The sequence below is a fragment of the Quercus suber genome, unplaced genomic scaffold, assembly GCF_002906115.3.
Source record: "Quercus suber isolate HL8 unplaced genomic scaffold, Cork oak 2.0 scaffold_64, whole genome shotgun sequence".
Classification (NCBI taxonomy): domain Eukaryota; kingdom Viridiplantae; phylum Streptophyta; class Magnoliopsida; order Fagales; family Fagaceae; genus Quercus; species Quercus suber.
Window position 1 is genome coordinate 1,232,234 of NW_027069529.1, and position 22,215 is coordinate 1,254,448.

Here is a 22,215-nt window from a genome sequence, read left to right on the forward strand (position 1 = left end):
TCAAGAAGCAATTGGGCATGTGATGGAGAATTATTACAAGGACCTTTTTTCCACCTCCAACCCGAATCTGGAGGCTGCTTCTCTTGAGAAAATTCCATGCATGGTGACCGAGGAGATGAATACTGAATTGGTGAAGGAATTTACAGCTTTGGAAGTTAAGGAAGCCTTAAGTCAGATGGCACCTCTAAAAGCGCCGGGTCCTGATGGTATGCCACCATTGTTCTATTAACATTTTTGGTCAATAATGCAGCATGATGTTACTTCAGCCATTCTATCATGGCTTAATTCAGGTATTCTCCCCGAATCCATTAACCATACACTCATTACTCTAGTCCCTAAAATTGCTAACCCTGAACTTATGTCTGAATTCCGCCCCATTAGTCTGTGTAATGTCCTATATAAGATTTATTCTAAGGTCTTAGCAAATAGGTTGAAGAATTTTTTACCTTGCCTAATTACTGAACATCAATCTGCATTTGCTAAGGATAGACTTATTTCAGACAATATTATGGTTGCATTTGAGACTCTTCATCATATGAAACACCATAATTCAAGAAAACATGGTTTTATGGCGGTTAAATTAGATATGAGTAAGGTCTATGATCGCGTGGAATAGGTGTATTTGGAGAGTCTTATGGAGAGAATGGGTTTTTGTTTGAGATGGATTACTCTTATGATGAGTTGTGTAAAATCGGTGTCATACTCTATCATGGTGAATGGGGAGCCTATTGGAATGATCCACCCTAGTAGAGGGATTAGGCAAGGCGATCCCCTATCTCCTTTCCTTTTCCTTTTATGTACGGAAGGTCTTCATGCTCTCATTAAACATTCGGCGAGAAATGGAAATATCAAGGGTTTTTCAATGTGTAAACGGGGTCCTAAGCTAACCCATTTGTTTTTCGCAGATGATAGTTTGCTTTTTTGTAGGTCAATCTTTGAGGATTGCAATAATGTGTTAAACTTGTTAGCGGAATATGAGTCATTGTCAGGGCAAAAAATCAACAAAGATAAAACCGCTATCTTCTTTAGCAAGTCTACCACGGTTGAAGCAAAAACAAGCATAAAAAATCTCTTCCAAATCCAAGAAGTGAAGTCTTATGAGAAATATTTGGGTCTTCCTTCCTTTGTGGGTAGGGGGAAAAAGGCTAGTTTCAATTATATCAAGGAGAGGGTTTGGAGAAAACTTCAAGGGTGGGAGGGTAAATTGCTATCACAAGCCGGGAGGGAGGTTTTAATCAAATCTATGATACAAGCTATCCCTACTTATGCTATGGGGTGCTTTAAATTACCATTAGGGCTTTGTGATGAGATTAAGGCAATGATAAAGAAGTTTTGGTGGGGGCAAAGGGGAAATAGAAGGAAGATTCATTGGATCCGGTGGAGTGATTTAACTAAATCCAAAATGGTAGGCGGTATGGGCTTTCGTGATTTAGCTCATTTTAATGACGCCCTTTTGGCGAAGCAAGCATGGCGGCTTTTGCATAATAAGGAAACCCTTTTCTATAAAGTTTTTAAGGCAAAGTTCTTCCCTAATTGCTCCCTCATAGAAGCTAAGGAATCAAGTTCAGGTTCCTATGCTTGGAAGAGCATATTGCAAGGTCGCGATGTTATCCTAGATGGTGCTTGTTGGAGGGTGGGGAATGGTAAATCAATCAAAATCTGGCAACACCATTGGTTGCCTCGAAAACATCCGACTAAGGTACTCTCCCCAATGGTGGAATCAATGGAAGAAGCCACTGTAGATTGCTTAATTGATGAGGGAACTAGAACGTGGAATGCTACGATGGTGGATGGGATTTTTGCACCACAAGAAGCTGAAGAAATAAAAAATATTCCTTTGGCTAGAAAAGCAACTGATAACTCTCTGTTCTGGCCTTGGGAGCACGATGGGTGTTTTAGTTGTAAATCGAGATATCGATTTTTGAAGGAGGACGAAGCTGGTTTCCAGGTGGCTGAGCAACCTGACCATGAGAAAGGGCTTTGGAAGAAGATTTGGGCTCTTGAATGTCCAAACAAAGTAAGGAATCTGATTTGGCGTGCTTGCCGTAATTCTCTCCCTTCGAAATGCAATCTACTACGTCGTACGATCATCACAGATCAGCTTTGTGACCGCTGCAAGGAAGGGAATGAAGATGTTTTACATGCAGTTTGGAACTGCAAGGAACTAGATGACGTATGGGGGATGAACGATTTATGGAGTTTTTGAAACCATCAGCGTTTTTCCAGCTTCAGCGAGCTCATGGCTTGGGTATTTCAACACCAAAGGAACTCGGCTTTATTTGCTTTCACTGTGTGGTCGGTTTGGTATCAAAGAAACCAGGTGAGAACCCAGCAACCTCATTGTTCTCTCAACCAACTCTATCAAGTGGCTCATGATAGATGTGCAGAATTTAAAGCCGTGCAACCTTCACAATTTACAAGTAGGTCGATGAGGAGAATTAGGTGGAAACCGCCTGATCTGGTCCCTTTCAAAATCAACTTTGATGGTGCCATTTTTGCTGAAGAAAAGTGCTCCGGTGTGGGTGTCATCATTCGGAACCAGGAAGGACTTGTCACTGCTGCCATGTCTTCTCGGGTTCCTCAACAACTTCAGCCAATTGAAATTGAAGCCTTAGCAGCCAGCATAGCGCTTGAGTTTGCTAGAGAGGTGGGAATATCTGAAGCTATCTTGGAGGATGATTCTCTACTTGTGATGAAGGCTTTGAGCACTAAGAATACTGGTTTAGCCCCCTTTGGGTTGCTGTTACAGGACTCTGTTTCACTATCTTCAGCTTTTTCCAAATTGTCCTACTCTCATACAAAGAGAGAGGGCAACTTAGTTGCACACAGTTTGGCTAAGTTAGCAATTAATAGTTCAAATTGTGTAATATGGATGGAAGATGTTCCGTCGGATGTACTGTCTTCTTACCAAGCTGATTTAGCTGGTATTTCTTAATCAAATGCATCGCATCGTGGTTTCTCAAAAAAAAAAAAAAAAAAACTTGCTAAGGGCTTCTTCTATGAACATAGGCTGTCAAGCGGAATCTTCTATCCTTTTTTTTTCTCTCTCTCTCGTGCTTCTCCACATATGTTTTATATTTTCTTTCTTTAGATTTTAACAGACCGGACCCGAGTTAAATCTCCTTCGATCTTACTTCTCTTGCTTATGAAATGGGCATTAATGTGAATTTCTGAAGCAGACACTAAGCAATCCGCCTTGCCCTTGTGTCCATGAAAGTAAAACACCACATCATCTATTGGTGTGGGTGAGTGCGTTTCAAACTTTTTTTTTTTTTCCTCTTTCTTTGTTGCTTGTCCTACATTGATTAGGACTGGACCACCTTCATGAATTTTAGGGTCCGTTTGATTGGGTGAAACAGGCAGGATGAAAAATAAAGAAGAGAAACCTAATTTTATGGGTGTTTAATTGGAATTTGGAGAGAAGTAAAGGATGAAAAATTGTTAGGGCCTAGGTGTTTTCTCCCTTGGCCCACAAATATTCTATCACTTCAATTTAGGGAGAAAATAGAAGGAAGAAGAATAGTCGCAATCAATGACTGAATTATCTTCCTCTCCTCATTTTATGTGTTGGGATATTAATAGCTTCTTTTTTTTCTTTTCTTTTTTCCTGAGCATGAATGTGTGATTGACCCTTTTTTTTTTCTTTGTGCGTGATACAACGTACAAGTTGTTGTCCTTTGTTTTTCTCTCCTTTATTTTTTTTTCTTTTTTTGGTTTAACTAGACGTAATTTTTTAAAAAAAAAATGGCATGATTTTTCTTTTTTCAATAAATTTGGGTGATTGCCTTTTTTTGTCACTTTTTTGTTTTAATTGGGCATCATTTTTAATAAGATCATATAAGTAAATTTATACAAAATCATTTTTTCCATCCCTCCACTTTTTCAATCCAACCAAACACAAATTAAGGAAATTAAAATCTCTTCTATCCTTCTACTTTTCTATTCATTCCTCATTTTCTATCCTCTCACTTTTTCACTCCTTTAACCAAACAGAATCTTAAAGGTTCATTTGATTGGAGGAGTGGAAAAGTGGGAGGATAGAAAAGATTTGGTTTTCTCTCATATGTGTTTGGTTAGAGGGGTGGAAAAGTGAGAGGGTGAAAGACTCTTCTATTTGGTTGAAGAGAAAAGTGGGAGGATTGAAAATGTAGTTTATATAAATTACTATTATGTCCTTATTACATAATATATAAGAAATAGATTTATTTATACTCATTAAATAATATAAAAATTAACACAAATACATATAAATTTATATTATTTTTCTTTATTATTATATATAATATAAAATTTATGGGCAACAAAAATTGTACTATGCGTTAACTTTGTTGAGAAGACATTCTCAAAAAAAAAAAAAAAAAAAAATTAACAAGAAAACAATAGATTAATACAATAGAATGTGGAATAGAATGAGGACAAGGCAAAAATAAATAAATAAAAAGAGAGAAGAGAAGCTAAGTTCACCAATGTTATGAAGAGGCTGATGAGATAAGGATTAATGATCAAGTTAGGAGATGGGAAAGTGAGGGGGGGGGGGGGGGGGGGGGGGTTAAGTGAGGGTAATAAAATCAGGGTATTTTTGTCACACCGTATGCCTTGCATTTTCACCTCTCTTTTCTCTCCATTTTGGAGAGGAAAGTTTTGTGCGGACCCAAGTGGAAAATGTCTAGGCTCTACATAAAAGTTTTCTTTCATCCGTCTCAACCAAACAACACACAAACTCATTTTCTTTCCAAAATTTTTCATCCACCCTATTTCACGACACATGTTGGGCTTCAACTTATTCCTATCATGACACATGTAAAACCTAATAGTTTTGCTTTGGGCCTTTGCTTCTTTTATTTTATTTTTTCTTCTCTTTCCTGCCCATTTGGATCTAATTATAATAATCATTTGCTTTAGGCCTTTGCTTCTTTTATTTATTTTTTCTTCTCTTTCTTGCCCATTTGGATCTAATTAGAATAATAAAAATTAATGATTAAATTATATTTTTGACCATTGATGTTTAGGATTGTTTTAATATTGGCTCTTTATGTTTGGTTTTATTTTCATGTTGGCCATAGTCTATCTCCCTTAGTGGTTTGATTATTAAGTGTCAAATGGGTTCTTATTCATTAACACACGTTACCGTATAATGTCAGGTGTCGCCATAAGCCATGTCACCCATAAGCTTGGACAAGGAAGAAAAAAAGAGGGTAAATTGCATATTACACCCTTAAAGTTTAGGGGTGATTGGATTTTACACACTAAAGTTTTAAAATTTGGATTTTACCCCTTAAAATTTGGGGTGTTTGGATTTTACATCCTAGTGTTTCAGAACTTGAACTTTACCCTCCTAAAGTTTAGGATTGTTTGGATTTTACACCCCAAATTCTGAAATTTTAAGGTGTAAAATCTAAACACCCCAAAACTTTAGGGAGTAAAATCCGAACACTTCCAAAATATAGGGGGTAAAATCAAAATTTTAAAACGTTATAGTATAAAATCTAAACATCACCAAACTTCAGAGGATAAAATCCAAATTCTGAAACTTCAGGATGTAAAATCCAATCATTCCAATTTACCAAAAAAAAAAAAAAACCAAAATCTAATAAATAACTCTTATCAGCCACCCTCTCACTCTTCCTTCTTTCTCTATGCCTTTTTCAACTGGAGAACATTAGATCTTTGGTCATCCCACTAGCAACCCAAAGGTTTACAACCCTCCCCACAACCACTAACAAACCAAACTTTCTGATTCACAATTCCCCACAACTTGAAACAACAAAACTCCTATTGTCATTTTTTGCAAAAAATCTACAAGTCTAATGCAAAGCAACGCCCAACTCTCTTTGGGCCCGTTACACATATATTATTCTCTCATACATGGCCCAACTCCCCAAGTCCATGTAGATTAATATATGGATTTATGGGAATGTGATTCGAAGGGTAAGGTTGGGGCAATTTTGGTTTTTCCATTGGCCCAAAACATAGATTTTGCTAAAATAAGTTAGTATCACTTGAAAAATCTATGAAACCATAAAAAGAATCATGTATCGGCTACTTTCATGCAAATAATATCTTGCATGTGACTGAAGGTTCAACTTGATCCATTTTTAGCCTGAAGGCCCTAAACACATGTTGCTTTAATGATTTCTAAAAGGGTTTATCTTATTTAGCAAGTTCCCTAGCTGCTAATTTGGCCTAGAGGGTTCAACTAATCAAATGTAGTCAACGAATTTCCTAAATCATAACTAAACCAACTCATCCCATTATCCAAACTAAAACAATTATGTAGCTTACCATCTATTTAGCATCATAGCAACTAAAAGCTTAAATCCAAGGAAGTCAATACCGTACTGGAGGCTGTACCGATTTGGTCAATGGTACGATATATTTCGGATACCGGTCAATACCGGTGTACTGTTTCGGGTTTACTGCTATTTTTTACTATTTTATACAATATACAAAGTTATATTTCTAATAACTCAATATATCACTTTGGCAACTTTTTATATTTTTTGGTAGAGTTAGAGCATTTGCTATAGTAAAGCTAAATAATTATATAGCTATTTTAGTTTTACCAAAATACAAAAATGCATGTTACAATAGTGGAGCCATAGTTAAAATTTTAAAAAAATTTATTTTAAAAATTATAATAAGTTACTAAAACAAATATTAATATTTTTTTAATTCGGACCCAGCCACCCTGACCTAGTCAACTACTGGAAGTCCTAACTCATTAGGATTTTTTTTTTCATTCTTTTTTTCACCTCCACACATCCTACTAACAGTTGTAACCCATCAGTCTTTCATTATAAGTTTATTTATTTATTTTTTTCATTCTTTTTTTCACCTCCACACGTTTTACTTTGAAGTCTTGTCACTTGCTTCTTGACTGACTACTTTTCTATTTTCAAGTAGTGTACCAAAACTAAAAAGAGAGACAAACATTGAGAAATAAATGAAGAAGATGAAGGCCCTGTAGAAACAGAGGCCAGCGAAACAAAGGAAAAGAAGAAATGAATGAAGAAGATGAAGGGGTTGTAGAAACAGAGGCCAGCGAAACAAAGGAAAAGAAGAAGAAATGCGTAGCAGAGAAAAATACGAAGAAGAGGAGGAAAAACCGAGGAGGTGGATCTTGAAATTTGGTGGGTTTTCTGAGATTTTTTGTTTCGTCCAGTATCTATTTTTCAGCCGAAATCCGGTATTTATCTCGATATGTCCGAAACGGCTCCAGTACAGCCGGTATTTAAACCGAAACGAAACAAGATCATTTCTGTACCGGCTTAAGCACCGGTACGGCAAATTCCAACGATACCGGCTGGTATGGTACGAAATTAACTTCCTTGCTTAAATCCCATAAACGAAATTGGACCTTAGGGACTTGGTGTAAAGGCTTTTCATCAAACCTTACATTAACAACACAATCTTCATATTGAGATTAGGTGCAATATTTAGGTATTGTATCTGATGTAATAGCAATGAACGGTTAAGAATGGAAGTTGCAAAAAATAACTTTCAATCTCAACCATTAATTAAAAAATTAAAGTTAAAAAATTAAAAATGTAAAAATATTTGTGAAAGAAGTGGTGTAATTGCATGGTCACCTAATCTCAATCCCACGGTCTTCTATCTGAACCACAATAAGAGTTGCAAAAATCATGGTCTTTCTCCCCCTCTTACTTGACAACCGAAAAGTATTGTGAATTTTGGACGTTGCTCTCATTTAGGGGCTGTTTGGATTTCATGTTTTGCATCACTCATCATTCTGTTTTCATCACCTATAACTCAAAACTAATGGGTCCCATGGCAAAAGGGTTTGTTGGATTTGTTTTTAGTTTTTGTTTCCATCACTCAATTCTTTGATTTTTTTAGTGATGAATTAGCAAAACTGAGAACACATTTTTGGCGTTTTCAAGTTATGGAAACTGAGTTTTCATGGCATTTTGGTAAATAAACAGACATGGTTGGGACCCATGGTCAGAGGGAAGTCACACCGGGTGCAACTTTTGATAGCATGAGCAACGACTCTCTTCATCAAGCTCAGAACATTCACTCCATCTTCATACCACCACAACTCAAACACAAAGAAGCCTCTGCCTTGCCCTCACCTCCTCACGCACGCACTCATCGAGCCCACCTCAGCCAACCACACCGCCCCGACCTCAAAAACACAGTTCTTCACATGTCGCTGCACCGATTTCCCCACCAACCTCTTTATCAATTTTTTCACCACCCTATACTCCAATACACACTATCACAGCACATCGAAACATATAAACCTTAAACTATTGTCTTCTTGGTAAAAAGAAGACAATCATCTATAATACTATTTTTCAAACAGGATTGAGCTATTTTCTTTTAATATTACTTCAGCAATTAAAAATTCCAACAAAATATAAACAACCCAGAAAAATCTTTAATAGATTCAAAGCCTCTAAGCTACTTAAAACATCTATTTGAATTGGTTTACTTAAGCTGATGAGAAATAAAATATTTTCAAAAAAATGATATAATATTAGCCAAACAGAAAAAATAATTAGATTGAAGCTAAACTAGCATATGGGTAAGCATGATAATATCATATAAACAAAAAATAAATCAAAAAAACTTCTCCTTTATTATTTTCTCAGCAACCAAACAACAGGGAAAAATGAAGGCCAACACAATTTCAAGCTAAAAGCTAACAGTTTTCTCAAAACCCAAATACCAAAAACATAAATCATATCCATTCACAAGCTTAGAGAGTACAAAAAGGGATGAAGTAGCACCATTACACATCGGAGGAGATCACTCGTGACAAATCAAGGAAATGGGTCATGTTTCTTCACATTTCCTCAGCACTGCTGGGTCACGATGGAGAAGATCGCGCTAACGCTACACATCGGAGGAGATCAAGCGACCCTGGTGATGGTGGAGATTAGCACTGCAAGTCCGAGCTTCTTCTATTTTAGCTGGGTTCGTCTCTGGTTTTGGGAGAGTAATAGGGTTGAAGGGGAAATGAGCAATGAGAAAATGAAATGAAATGAGGGTTAGGCAGGTAGGCTAACAGAACTCACTAACATGATGCTCAGGTATGGGTCCCATAGAAAGTACAAATTTTTGAGTTATGAGAAGTTGAAAACAGTGTGTCAAACATGTTAATGGTAGAAAGTTGGGGTATTTTAAGTGATAAGTGATAAGTGATGAGTGATGACCTTTTTAAAACCAAACAGCCCCTTATTTTTCACATTTCTTGAATTTGAGGAGTCCCATTTTATTTAGCATTTTCACAGATAGACCCAAGAAGACAAAGAAAAGAAGAGAGAATTACCGAAAAAGGAAAAGAGAATTCCTGTCATGAAAAGGGGGCGACACAATCAAAGAAAAACGAGTTTGTGGTCACGAAATTTGATGGTGGCAGTGAAATTTGATGGCTACACTATGACAAATTTGCCTTAATTTATTCTTCATACTTCTTGAACATTGGCCTTTTTTCTTGTCAGTCCTCTTCAACTTGTCTTTTACAATTTCTCAATCACACCTCATAAGAAATGTATCTCTATTTCAACAACTAAGAATTTTTTTTTAAATTGTTTTTAAAGACTAATATTATATAAACTTGTTCATTTTTATAATTATTGAGTTAATAAATTTTTATTAATTTTTATATAAACTTATATCTCAATTTATATGAGAAAAGTTCTACATCTGCTTTTAACATCCAAATTCACTAATAGTCTGTTTGGATGACATGGATTTGGATTTGGATTTGGATTTGAGGGAGCTCAATTCCAAATTCTTATATAAACTTATATTTGTCTCTCTTGATAGATAACTTTTTAGTTGTTAATAACTTTAGAATAATTTTTTAGTTTGTGATTTTGAATGTTGTGAAAAAAAAAATTCATGTATTTGGGTGTCCTCTCTTGTTGATATAAAACATTTTAGTTGTCAATAGTTGGCAAGATATTTTTTTAGTTGGCTATGGCTAAAATTTTTTAATCATCATCTTGTGAATTGGATTATTAATATTACCTCATATATTTAAAATTAAAATGTAGAATAATTAAGAAAAATAATAATTAAAAAATATATTTTATTGATCTTAAATTTAAATTCAAATTCAAATCCAAATTTACATATCCAAAAAATCCTTTTGTTTAAATATCAATTTTAAAAATATTTTTTAGAAAAAAATTATCAATACTTTTTTAATTTTTAAATTTTTTTTTTTTAAAATAAAAATTATTATATGCCTTTAAGGAACACATTAGTAAAATTCAAAGGAAAATTCAAGAATGTTATTAACGTGCCTGGGCTATCAATAATATTCTGCCTGTACAGACCACAATGATGTTGCTTTGGAATGAGATCAGTCACGGTATTTTTGTTCACCAAGACATCTTCAGATTTGCTCGTTTCCCCATCAGCTCATGTCTTTTCGCAACAGACGCTGTATATGAACAGCCCATCTAATTGTTGTCAGGTATATTTAAAATCAATAAAAGCATGCGGTAGGGCATTTGGTCTAGTGGTATGATTCTCGCTTTGGGTGCGAGAGGTCCCGAGTTCGATTCTCGGAATGCCCCAAATTATGCAGTGATTTTTTTTTGAAATTACACGCTTTAGTGGTTATTAATCATTAATTAAATCCATCTGATATTAACCTTTTTCTCAATCAAGCTTTTGAAGACTTCAATACAATGCTGGTCCAGTTTCACTTTGTTTCCTTGTAATTGAAAGAGTCGCATCACAGTTCACACCATCATATTTTCAACAATATAATTAAAACATCTTATCGTTCACTTCATAAAAACTTTAATCCTGCACCACCAGTGAGCATTTAGCCTATCTATTATGGCTTATATTTGTTGTATGAGCATCGTTTTCTACTGATGGTCCAGGTCTATCCCATCATTTTTTTTTTTTGATAAGCTATACCATCATTTTGACGTTGCCTGCATCGTCATGGTAATGCCTGTTTAAGCAAGAAACACCATGGCCATCTAAATGTACCAATCAATAGTTTGAGTTGTTGGGTCAACTTTGACTGATTGTGATGAACCCATTATCCATCATTTTTTAAAAATTTTTTTTTTTAATAATTGATCATAAAGTTACAACCTTACAATTAGTTAATTACTTAAACCTTCTCAGTCTTTTCTTTCCCTGATTAACAGGACAAAAAATTATATTATATTTCGAGTGTATATGTCATCTCTCACAGCAGCTGGGTCCCACAACTGTGTGGGACTCAGTTGTTGTGAAAGAGATGACATATACACCAGAAACATGATATACTATCTCGAACAGGACACCTCAACTCTAATTATCCATTACATAATTTACATTAGACTTTTAGACACAAAACAAAAATAAAAAAGCCTCAACTATGAGAGATTTCAACACGCCAAACTGCTAGAAATTACAACCACAAAAGCCCCAAGCAAAGGCTAACAGGCAACAGCAACATCTACTATGACAACACCAAAATTACACACCACTTAAACAACTAGCAACAAGAGCGGTGACATAAACACATCAGAACAGACTAAACACAAAAATGAATTTAACTACAATCTATGTCTCTTTCCGTGGAAAAAAGATTCTTTTCATTTCTAGTTTCTACTAGGGAAAAAACATCGATGCCTACACATCCTATGCGCACATTATTTCTCTAAACTAGTTAATTTTCCCCTCATTGACTTCCTTGCCAAACAAAATCCCCAAAATACACTTCGCTTATCAATTAAGAAAACAATCCTGACTCAGCTCACTAATTAGATTAATAATTTAATGTTCAAACTCATTTTCAGTGAAATCAATAAGTTTGGATTGTTTGGTTAGGTTGGTGTAGAAATTAAGAGCCCATTTAGTATATAAGTTTAAATACATATTTTTAATTTTTAAATAATATTATACATATTTTTACACTTAATTTCTCAAATATATTTTTAAAACTACCAAAACCTAAGACTCACAGATCAAACGGCTCAGATCACTATTGGAGATTTCAAATTGAAGACTCACAGGTGTCAGTGTAGCAACGATACCTGTAGCACCGAGCTGTTCAATACAAAACGGTAGATGCTTGAGAATATGCTCCCTATATATCATTATATCTTTTAACCAAAAGCCCAATTGGATAAGCCACAGGCCACTCCTTTCGAACCCACGGTTGTATATAAACTCTCGCTCATTTAAAACTCATGTCAATATCGCATTCCCTCTCAAAACCAAACACACCGCCAACTCCTCCTTAATTAGCTTTTAATCTCTCTCTCTCTACCTCTAAAGCCTTTCAACCATGACTTCTCCATTAAAACTCTCCCCATCTGATCAAGAACACATTATCGATAAGCTCCAAGTTTTCAAGATCCATGGTCGAGATAAACGTGGCCGTAAGGTCCTTTGCATAATCGGAAAGCTCTTCCCAGGTAATAAGAAACCTCGTCGTCAATTGGGTNAATAACGAAATTTCAAATGATAAGTTTCAAATCCTTAATTATTTAAAAAGATCCAAACAAAGAATTTCAAAATCAAGAGATTTTAAATTAATGAATTTCAAATTTAAATTCATATTCAAATATTGTCATCCAAACACAACCTTAATAAAAATTTGTAACATCTAAGAATTTTTCATCTCATTACCTCTAAAAAGAAAAAGGGTCCGGTTAATGTGTGCACTAAGAGCACATATTAAACCATCCACTTTTAAAAATATTTTTTTAAGAATTGAAAAAATTATCAATACTTTTTTAATTTTTAAAATTTTTTTTTTTAAAATAAAAATTATTATATGCCTTTAAGGACACATTAGTAAAATTCAAAGGAAAATTCAAGAATGTTATTAACGTGCCTGGGCTATCAATAATATTCTGCCTGTACAGACCACAATGATGTTGCTTTGGAATGAGATCAGTCACGGTATTTTTGTTCACCAAGACATCTTCAGATTTGCTCGTTTCCCCATCAGCTCATGTCTTTTCGCAACAGACGCTGTATATGAACAGCCCATCTAATTGTTGTCAGGTATATTTAAAATCAATAAAAGCATGCGGTAGGGCATTTGGTCTAGTGGTATGATTCTCGCTTTGGGTGCGAGAGGTCCCGAGTTCGATTCTCGGAATGCCCCAAATTATGCAGTGATTTTTTTTTGAAATTACACGCTTTAGTGGTTATTAATCATTAATTAAATCCATCTGATATTAACCTTTTTCTCAATCAAGCTTTTGAAGACTTCAATACAATGCTGGTCCAGTTTCACTTTATAAGAAACCTCGTCGTCAATTGGGTTCTTTGTCTGAATTAGAATTGCTTTTTTTTTTTTAGAGTGTGTTTGTATAAGCTGAAAACTGTGTAAAAGTTAGTTATGGAGAGTTGTGATTACAAAACTCGCTCTTTTAAACTCCCCAATCATCTAAACAAACGGACCCTAGATTAGGTTTCTTGATTGTGTTCCCTTTGTGATTTTATTTCAGCTCGGCTAGTGAGTACTGAGGTCTTGAACAAGTATTTGGAGGAGAAAATTTTCGCGAACTTCAAGGACAAGCCATTCTCAGTGGTGTATGTGAACACGGGTGTACAAAGAAACGAAAACTTCCCTGGAATCTCGACCCTACGATCAATATACGATGCTATTCCGATCAACGTTAGAGATAATCTCGAGGCGGTTTACTTTGTACACCCAGGTCTACAGTCCCGTCTCTTCCTTGCCACTTTTGGTCGTTTCATTTTCACTGGAGGGTAAGAATAAAATATTCTCTTCTAAAGTCAATAACCCATATGGCCCATTTTTATTCTTTTTATGTCACTGACAAAAATGAAAGAAAAAAAGCTTTTTCCTTTGATAAGCTTTTGAATGCTGTGCATTAATAATTATGTTTCCATATGCACGCGTTTTGTTTTTGTTTTTAGTTATTTAATTAAGGCTTGGTGTGGAAAGTATTTAGCTTTAGCGTGCTGGACGGTTCAATGAATAGTGTTGACTTTGAGTTGTGTGCAAAAACAGGATGTACAGGAAGCTTCAATACGTAAACAGGGTTGAGTTTCTGTGGGACCATGTGAGGAGGAACGAGATTGAGTTGGAGATACCAGAATTTGTGTTTGTTTATGATGAAGAGCTGGAGCACCGTCCGATGATGGAGTATGGGTTAGAGAGCGATCATCGTAGAGCCTACGGTACACCATCGGTGGACTCTGCAGTGTCCATGTATTCCATGAGGTGCATTGCATGAGCATGAATGGTGTTCGTGTTGAACAAGGGTGGGTGTGTTGTGAATAATGTACTCTCGTTTTTTCTTTGGGTTTGGTTTGTTTGATTTAGGAGACTTTCGGGGGCTTTTGTCATGTTGTACAAAGAATGCCGTGTAAGTAAAATCAAGGTTGAAAAAACATAGTTTTTTTTTTTTTTTTAAATAACACACAAACATACAACAACACGCCAACTCTATAACTGCTAGCAGCAATTAGAGAAAAAAACATAGCTTAATACTGAAAATGACTTTCTTCTTTGGGTTTTAGTATTGAAAGCACAAAAACTTCTTAGTAAAGACCTAGCTTAAGTGCTAGTACACTAGTACTAAATTAATTGTTATCTCAATGAGCAAACCTCTCAATTCATATCCCCGGGCACCCTTAACCACCACCTCAAAAATAAAAGAGAAAAAGAATGGTAGTCAAACAAAAAAATGTAAGAAGAAAAAATATCTAAGCAACCTCTCATGTCTCTCTCTCTCTCTCTCTCTCTCTCTCTCTCTCTCTTCTTTTTGAATGTTTTAAAATTAAGGAGATAAGAAAAGAATATTGATATCTTACTCTTTTCTCTTTTTAGGATTTAAAAAAAAAAAATTAAGGCGAGAAAGAGGAGGAATGATAAACGAAAATTATATATCTTTCTTTGGTTAAATTTAAATAACTAAACATTATAATAAGAGAGATCAGTATCTAATACTTATCTAAGTGAAATTCACTTCAAAAATACATTTAAAAAAAAAAAGAATGATAGACAAAAGTAAAAAATGATAATTATACTATTTTAATAATAATTCAGAAAGTACTGTTTAAACTATAAATATCATACCATCTTTTAATAATTAAAAAATATATATATGTGCTGTATCAAAAAAAAAAAAAAATTATGCGCATACCAAAAGTCATTGGGATAACACTAATTATTATTTCACAATCTGGAATAAGAAATGTTCTACACAATGTTTTTGTTTTTACATTAGATAATTACATTTAACATACATAGGAAAGAGTATGAATACTGTTCATTGTAAAACAATCATAACCCCAGAGAAAATGTTTAATTCTAGAATCCACAACAATTATTCTTGACTTTTAAGCATTGTTATCATCGTAATCCCACTAAGTCATTCTTAAATATAAAATATTATCAATTTAATTGAATAAATTCTTACAAATTGATGTAATGATATATGCGATTTTTATCACATCAGCAAGATAACAAATAAATTTTATATCTACTTTTATTTTGCATATACAAGTTAACAAATTGGTTTGTTAAACTTATGTAATAAAATTTGTTGTAGACATATTGTCATTATTTTTAAACATGTAAAAACAAACAATAATTTTTTTTTGGTGAAAATGATGCTTTCATTAAAAACTAAGGAACAGATACAAATCTATCAAAAGCCACCCCTGCACTATCTAAACTGAGTAATAAGGAAACCTCTTTTGGGGGGGGGGGGGGGGGGCGGTGTGGGGTATCTAAATACACTACAAAATCTTGTGGGAGAACCCAGGTTTGTCTGGTGGAGAAGGCTTAATTCGAGATGACAAAGGTCTTTGGGTTAAAGGGTATGCAAGGGTTGTTGGCTGCACCTCTAGTGTTGCAACTGAATTATGGGCTTTAAGGGACGATATCAGTCTTTGCATCTCCCTAAAACTCCTTGTTGTGATCGTGGAACTTGATGCACAACTGCTTGTGAATCTGTTGAAGAAGGATGATGGTTAGTCCAAGAGAGGGGGTAGGCCGAAATCCCAATATCTCACACAAATCAGCCCTAGTGTCCATAGCCACATTAGGAGAGAAAAATACTCTAGATTTTTCATGACTCACCTTTTGCCCCGAAAGACTGCAAAAGGTGTCAAGTGCATCCCTAACAGCCATGCAGTTCTTGTGGTCTGCTTTCACAAATAAGACCAAATCGTCCGCAAAAAAGAGATGGGAAAAAGCTAAGCCTCCTTGGGATGCCTTGATTGGATTCCACAAATTAACACTACATTTTTTTCTATATGAGGGCCCCTAACACTTCCATACAAAGAATGAATAGGTAGGGAGAGAGAGGGTCCTCTTGACAAATGCCCCTAGACGGATGAAAAGGTTCAAGAGCTCCTCCATTGGAAAGAATGGATATCGAGGATGTAGACACACAGCTCATGATAAGAGAAATCAGCTAGGTCAAGAACTTGAAAAGGTTCAAGGTGTCCCTTATAAAGCTCCATTCGAGGCGGTCATAAGCTTTTTCAAGGTCTATCTTTATTGCCATGAGACCATGCCTTCCTTTTTTCCTAGACATAGTATGAATAATCTCTTAGACAATAATAGCATTATCAATGCCTTTCCTTCCCAAAACAAAAGCAGCTTGCAGCGGAAACACCAAATTAGTGAGCAAAGGCCTGATCCTGGCCATAATGACCTTTGAAATAATCTTATACACAGTGTTGCAGAGGTTAATAGGACGGAAATTGTTGAAGGATTTTGGGTTTTTGCACTTATGAACCAAAGTGATCAAGGTTTGGTTAAGGTATTTTGGGACCTTGGCAGAGGAAATGATTTTCTTAATTTCTTCTCTAACCGAATCTCCAACTAATAGCCAAAACCTTTGAAAAAATTTTGCATGAAGCCCANTATTTTGCCCCATCAGGTCCTGGAGCTTTGAAAGCTTTAGGGCCCAAAGATCGGCCTTAATTTCCTCGTTAGAAACAGGGCAAGTAATCTTAACAGCATCTCCTCCCTTATGCAAGCTTGCCAAAAAGGAGGATTCTAGGGAGAGAAGGTGGAGTAGATGTGGTTGGATGAAAATAATTCAACGAAGCCAAGCCTCAAGCAGTCGGCTATATCCCTTCCCCATGAATCCAGTTCCCAGCTCTGTCTTTTATACATGATATGCGATTCCTTCTCCTCCGAACAAGGGCTGAAGTGTGAAAAAAAACCGATGTTTCTATCCCCCTCAACTAGCCCTGATTCCTAGCCATTCTCAGTAACACAGGACAATGATCTGAATGAGAACTTTCCAAGTGTCTAACATAAGCTTCAGGGTAACGACCATTCTAGTTAGTATTAACAAAGACCCTATCAATTCTCTCTTGAATGAGTTTAGTTAATGGCCTGTTATTGGACTACGTGTAGCGAGGTCCAGAATAGCCAATGTCAATCATCCTACAAGCATCCAAGTAATCTTGAAACCAAAGGGATTTATTGATGCTAACCAGTCTTCTCCTGAATTTGTCTTCTCCCATAAGCACTTCATTAAAGTCACCAGCAATTACCAAGAAAAGGAATGGAGACCTGAAATAGCTTCCAAATTTTCCCATAAGAGGTGTCTTTCAACATACCTTGGACTAGCGTAGATGGCAGACAAAAGCTAGGGATTATTGGAATAGCTTGGAGTGACCACCACATGAATTTCTTGCTCTGTTGAGGATAGTTCGACTATATCCACTTGAGCAGAGTCCCATAGAAGCCATAACCCCCCAGTCAGACCAATGGTGTTAGCAAAAATAGCCCCATCAAGGGGTAATCTGTCAACAATTCCTTTGGCTCTCTCGCCACCGGTTTTTGTTTCAGAAATAATCATAATAGTAGGAGAGTAAGAGTTGACCATACCATTCACAATACTGCAAAAATTGGGTTAAGAGCACCCCGACAATTCTAAATTAATATATTCATTATAGAATTAATAAAAAGGAATTTAACAACTCAAGAGGGAATAAGGATATCACCTACTTTATCGGGTTGCATTACTTCCATTGAGGCATCCATCCCCCCTATTTGCTCTACCGGACTGAGAGTATCACTTTCTATTGAGGCATCCATGCCCCCTATTTACTCAAAGTCTGAAGCATCTTTAATCAGCCCCATCTTCCTTGGCCGAAGCTTAGGATCTATTCGCCTTAAAGGGTAATTAGAGATGGTGGCAAAAAAAACTTCAAGGTTGAATGATTAAGCACGCTCCTTTACTCTGCTGTCCAAATCCATATTTCCCTCCACAACTATAGCTTTGCAAGAATCTCCCATGAAAGAAGAAGAACCTCCTACCTTGAACTCCTTAAAGGTTGTGTTTGAAATTTATGTGGTTTTGAGGAAACTTTGCTTGGTTGTAGCCTCAATGGGAGGGCCGAATGGTTTGGTACCTACCACTTTCCACGTGGGTGTAGGCTTAGAGCTGCCACCCACTAAGCTCAAGGATTCTCAACTTTTCTTTTTCACATTTTGACCATGAGATGCCTTTTTGTCCTTAGGTGTTGAATTCACGTGACTGGGCTTTTCAATATGATGGGGCTCTACCAAGTTGTCTGCACAAGTGGCACAATTGTCTAAAGGATCGTTGGTCTTTCGCTTACCCTCACAGTTACCAATCTCTACTTTGTCAAGGCCCAATGTTTGGTTGGGAGGGCTACTAGCATTCTACTTTATAGGATTATAGGCTAGGGATCCCAAATTGGAAGGTCGGGCTTGGTCTTTCAACACCCTTTTAAACTGTTGCCTCTTTCGTGTAACAAGGACCCAAGGTTCGCCTTCAATGTCTTGCACAGTGCACTCTTCAGTGCCTTGAATTTTGCTATCTTCACCATTCCTATCTTCCGCCAGTGAAGTTTTGATCATGTAATAGCAGGTCTCAACCTTATGCCCACTCATCCACAATCAAAACATAAGGAGCTGATCCCCTCATACTGAATTCGTTGGTTTATCCCTCCAAACTTAAGAAGTCATACTATAGGCTTATCCAAGTTGACTTGCACGCACAACCTTGCAAAACATCCTTTGGATTCCGCCGCCGTGTGTGTACCGATCCTCAAAATAGGTCCTATGGCCTCTCCTATTTCCTTCAACACCGAATGATCATAATACTCTATAGGTAATTCAAGGAGGCAATCCATACTACTGCTGATGATAGGTTGGCCGATGAAGGCCTGAAATTCGGTTCCCAGCTTCTGATAGACAGATAGTGTCCTTCAACAAACCAAGGTCCTTCTTTAAGGACTTTGGTATGATCTTCTTGCATTGAGAACTTAATAAGAAAAAAGTCTTGTCCTAATCCAATGCAATCCATCCTCCTCGTAGGTTTCCACAACCCCATAACACGTGAACAAAGGTAGTTATACCCTACCGTTTTACCAAATACCTTTGCTATCAGCGCATTCACCCATTGAGATCTTATTCTAGCTTTAGTGGTTCCATATAACTTCATCGCTAGTTCACTTGATGGGAGGTCAGAGAACTCATCATCTGACTCCACTTCGGTCTCCATGTTAGCTTCAAAAGCAAAAGCCTTCTCCAAAGCTCCTAGCATCACTTCAATAAGCTTTTCTTTACACGAGCCACTCCTACCTTGGTCGGGATAGGGAGGGTCTTCATGGCTTTGCCTCAACAGGTGACTTTCTTTGACTTTTTTGGTGCTCCATTAGAGCTTTTCGTCTTCCTCCCTTAACCGAACAGCGCTCTCACTTTTGTCTCTAGAGTCAGCCAACGTATTGTACAAACAATAATTTTAACTCTTAAAGTTTCCAATTTTCAAATTCAAAGTTAGGTGTTCATAGTGTAAGTTTCTCAAAAACCCAACCGAATTGCACCTAGGAAGGGCAATCGACAAGTCTCATTAGGATTGGTTTACTGATGATAGGTTGGCCGATGAAGGCCTGAAATTCGGTTCCCAGCTTCTGATAGACAGATAGTGTCCTTCAACAAACCAAGGTCCTTCTTTAAGGACTTTGGTATGATCTTCTTGCATTGAGAACTTAATAAGAAAAAAGTCTTGTCCTAATCCAATGCAATCCATCCTCCTCGTAGGTTTCCACAACCCCATAACACGTGAACAAAGGTAGTTATACCCTACCGTTTTACCAAATACCTTTGCTATCAGCGCATTCACCCATTGAGATCTTATTCTAGCTTTAGTGGTTCCATATAACTTCATCGCTAGTTCACTTGATGGGAGGTCAGAGAACTCATCATCTGACTCCACTTCGGTCTCCATGTTAGCTTCAAAAGCAAAAGCCTTCTCCAAAGCTCCTAGCATCACTTCAATAAGCTTTTCTTTACACGAGCCACTCCTACCTTGGTCGGGATAGGGAGGGTCTTCATGGCTTTGCCTCAACCGGTGACTTTCTTTGACTTTTTTGGTGCTCCGTTAGAGCTTTTCGTCTTCCTCCCTTAACCGAACAGCGCTCTCACTTTTGTCTCTAGAGTCAGCCAACGTATTGTACAAACAATAATTTTAACTCTTAAAGTTTCCAATTTTCAAATTCAAAGTTAGGTGTTCATAGTGTAAGTTTCTCAAAAACCCAACCGAATTGCACCTAGGAAGGGCAATCGACAAGTCTCATTAGGATTGGTTTTATTGTGCTTAGTGTAGTGCGACTTGGTCGATGCAAGTAAAAGACAACAAGAACGACAACAAACTAACTGAAAGAGAAAGAGAGAGATTGAAAAAGATAAAGTATCACAAACGACATTTTTTGCTTTGTACATTTTTCATTATTTGATTACTAAAATAACATCATTTTGCATAGTTTTGTTTTATGTCTCACTATATTTTTCAATCCCACATGTATGGGCCGGTCACACACATTGAAAGGCTAGTCTCTTAAGATACTCTCTCCAAATCATGAGTTTGGTTTATTGTTTGGGTCAACATTTAGTATCCGTTTGGTAAAGATTATTTTTACCAATTTATTTTACTATTTAGCTTATTTTTGCTATTATTCATGAGTTTTATTGCACTTTTTGGTACTATTTATGGGTCCCACTGTATTATTTCAATTAACTTTTACCTTTATCTACAATACTTTCAGTATAAAAATTTCAATTTCAACAAAATAAACGAATCTCAAACCAACACTTAATTGGAATTGTGATCGATAAGGAGGTTAATCCAAGTGAAAGGTACAAGCTTGCTTTTGTGAGCCAATCTTTGAGCCATGAACTTTATGCCTCCTACCACATCATACTAATTCAGAGAGAGAGAGAGAGAGAGAGCACGTCATTTTAAAAGGTGTTAATATACAATTTTTTAACAGGAGTGGATAGAAGAATTAGATTGGCAACAAACTTGATGAACTTTAAGGACAAAAATGACAATCAATTTAAAAAGAAGTAATTTTGGATTTTAACCATTTTTTCAATACTCACATCTATATAATGATTTATGCAAGAGAAAATGGAAATACAAAAGTTGCAATTAGCTATGATTTACCACATTGATCAACATTGATTAGGTTTGAATCTAGGAAAAGAACTTTGATGTGCTTCAAGAAGCTCGTTAAGCAATTGATATTTTTCATGCATAACTTCTAAGTGTTCCAAAAAAGACGCCTATTCGTGGGTTTTGACAGCCATTTTGTTCAAATAAAAAAAAGAGCCTGATTATTATCTTATTATTGACTAGGTAATGAATTAGGTTTGGGTTTAGATAATCATTGGTATAAATATGCAAGACAAAGAATGCCATATCACCTACTTATTAGAAATAGGTCACCTACTTGGTTGAACCTCCGCAATATAATGATATTAGTTCCCGAATTGATGCCAACTGATACCCATGATCTAAGCATGAGAAACTAGTAGAGAAATGAACCAATTAGGATATGAGATCAATAACAATGGTTACAACTTACCATTAATAATCGATTCTCCATCAGTAACTGCCTAAAACAATCTTCAAAAAGGAGAATACTCAAAAAAGAAGGTACATACCAAATCCATTCTTCTTGTCTAAAACAACACAAACTTGATTGCCAATTTAAGCATCGAAACACTGATAATCAACATTACACTAATGTCCTCTAGTTGATTGTTTTTTTTTTTTTTTGGTGTAGTTGTGTTGAGGTCTAAAATTTTATAAGTATTAAAACTCAAAGCTAATGGGCCCCAAAGATAAGAAAGGCCCAATTCGTGAGCCAAGGCCCATATAAAATGGGTAAAAGGAAGCCTAAGCTCATGAATGGGTAAGTCCTAGGCCTTAGAAAAGGAAGAAAAAGCAAAGGAACCTTGGCCCA

General features: G+C 36.1%; 1 protein-coding gene and 2 non-coding genes across 3 annotated transcripts; all 3 read left to right on the top strand.

Moving 5' to 3' along the window:
* The first annotated feature begins 10,481 nt into the window (after positions 1–10,481).
* On the top strand, positions 10,482–10,553 carry TRNAP-UGG (transfer RNA proline (anticodon UGG)). The gene has a single exon. It is a non-coding gene; the product is annotated as a tRNA-Pro (tRNA).
* A 1,549-nt stretch (positions 10,554–12,102) lies between these two features.
* Positions 12,103–14,313, top strand: LOC112017116 (uncharacterized). The gene is made up of 3 exons (XM_024049583.2): positions 12,103–12,401; positions 13,446–13,710; positions 13,976–14,313. The coding sequence occupies exons 1-3, from the start codon at positions 12,272–12,274 to the stop codon at positions 14,199–14,201; spliced, it is 621 nt and encodes a 206-aa protein (XP_023905351.1). The 5' UTR covers positions 12,103–12,271; the 3' UTR covers positions 14,202–14,313.
* TRNAP-UGG (transfer RNA proline (anticodon UGG)) lies at positions 13,028–13,099 on the top strand. Its single transcript has one exon. It is a non-coding gene; the product is annotated as a tRNA-Pro (tRNA).
* Positions 14,314–22,215: the final 7,902 nt, after the last annotated feature.

Excerpts from the sequence above, each read along its gene's own strand:
- LOC112017116 (XM_024049583.2), top strand. The coding sequence starts at position 12,272 with ATGACTTCTCCATTAAAACTCTCCCCATCTGATCAAGAACACATTATC. Across the intron at positions 12,402-13,445 it reads AATCGGAAAGCTCTTCCCAG|CTCGGCTAGTGAGTACTGAG; the intron begins GTAATAAGAAAC and ends ATTTTATTTCAG. Across the intron at positions 13,711-13,975 it reads CGTTTCATTTTCACTGGAGG|GATGTACAGGAAGCTTCAAT; the intron begins GTAAGAATAAAA and ends GTGCAAAAACAG.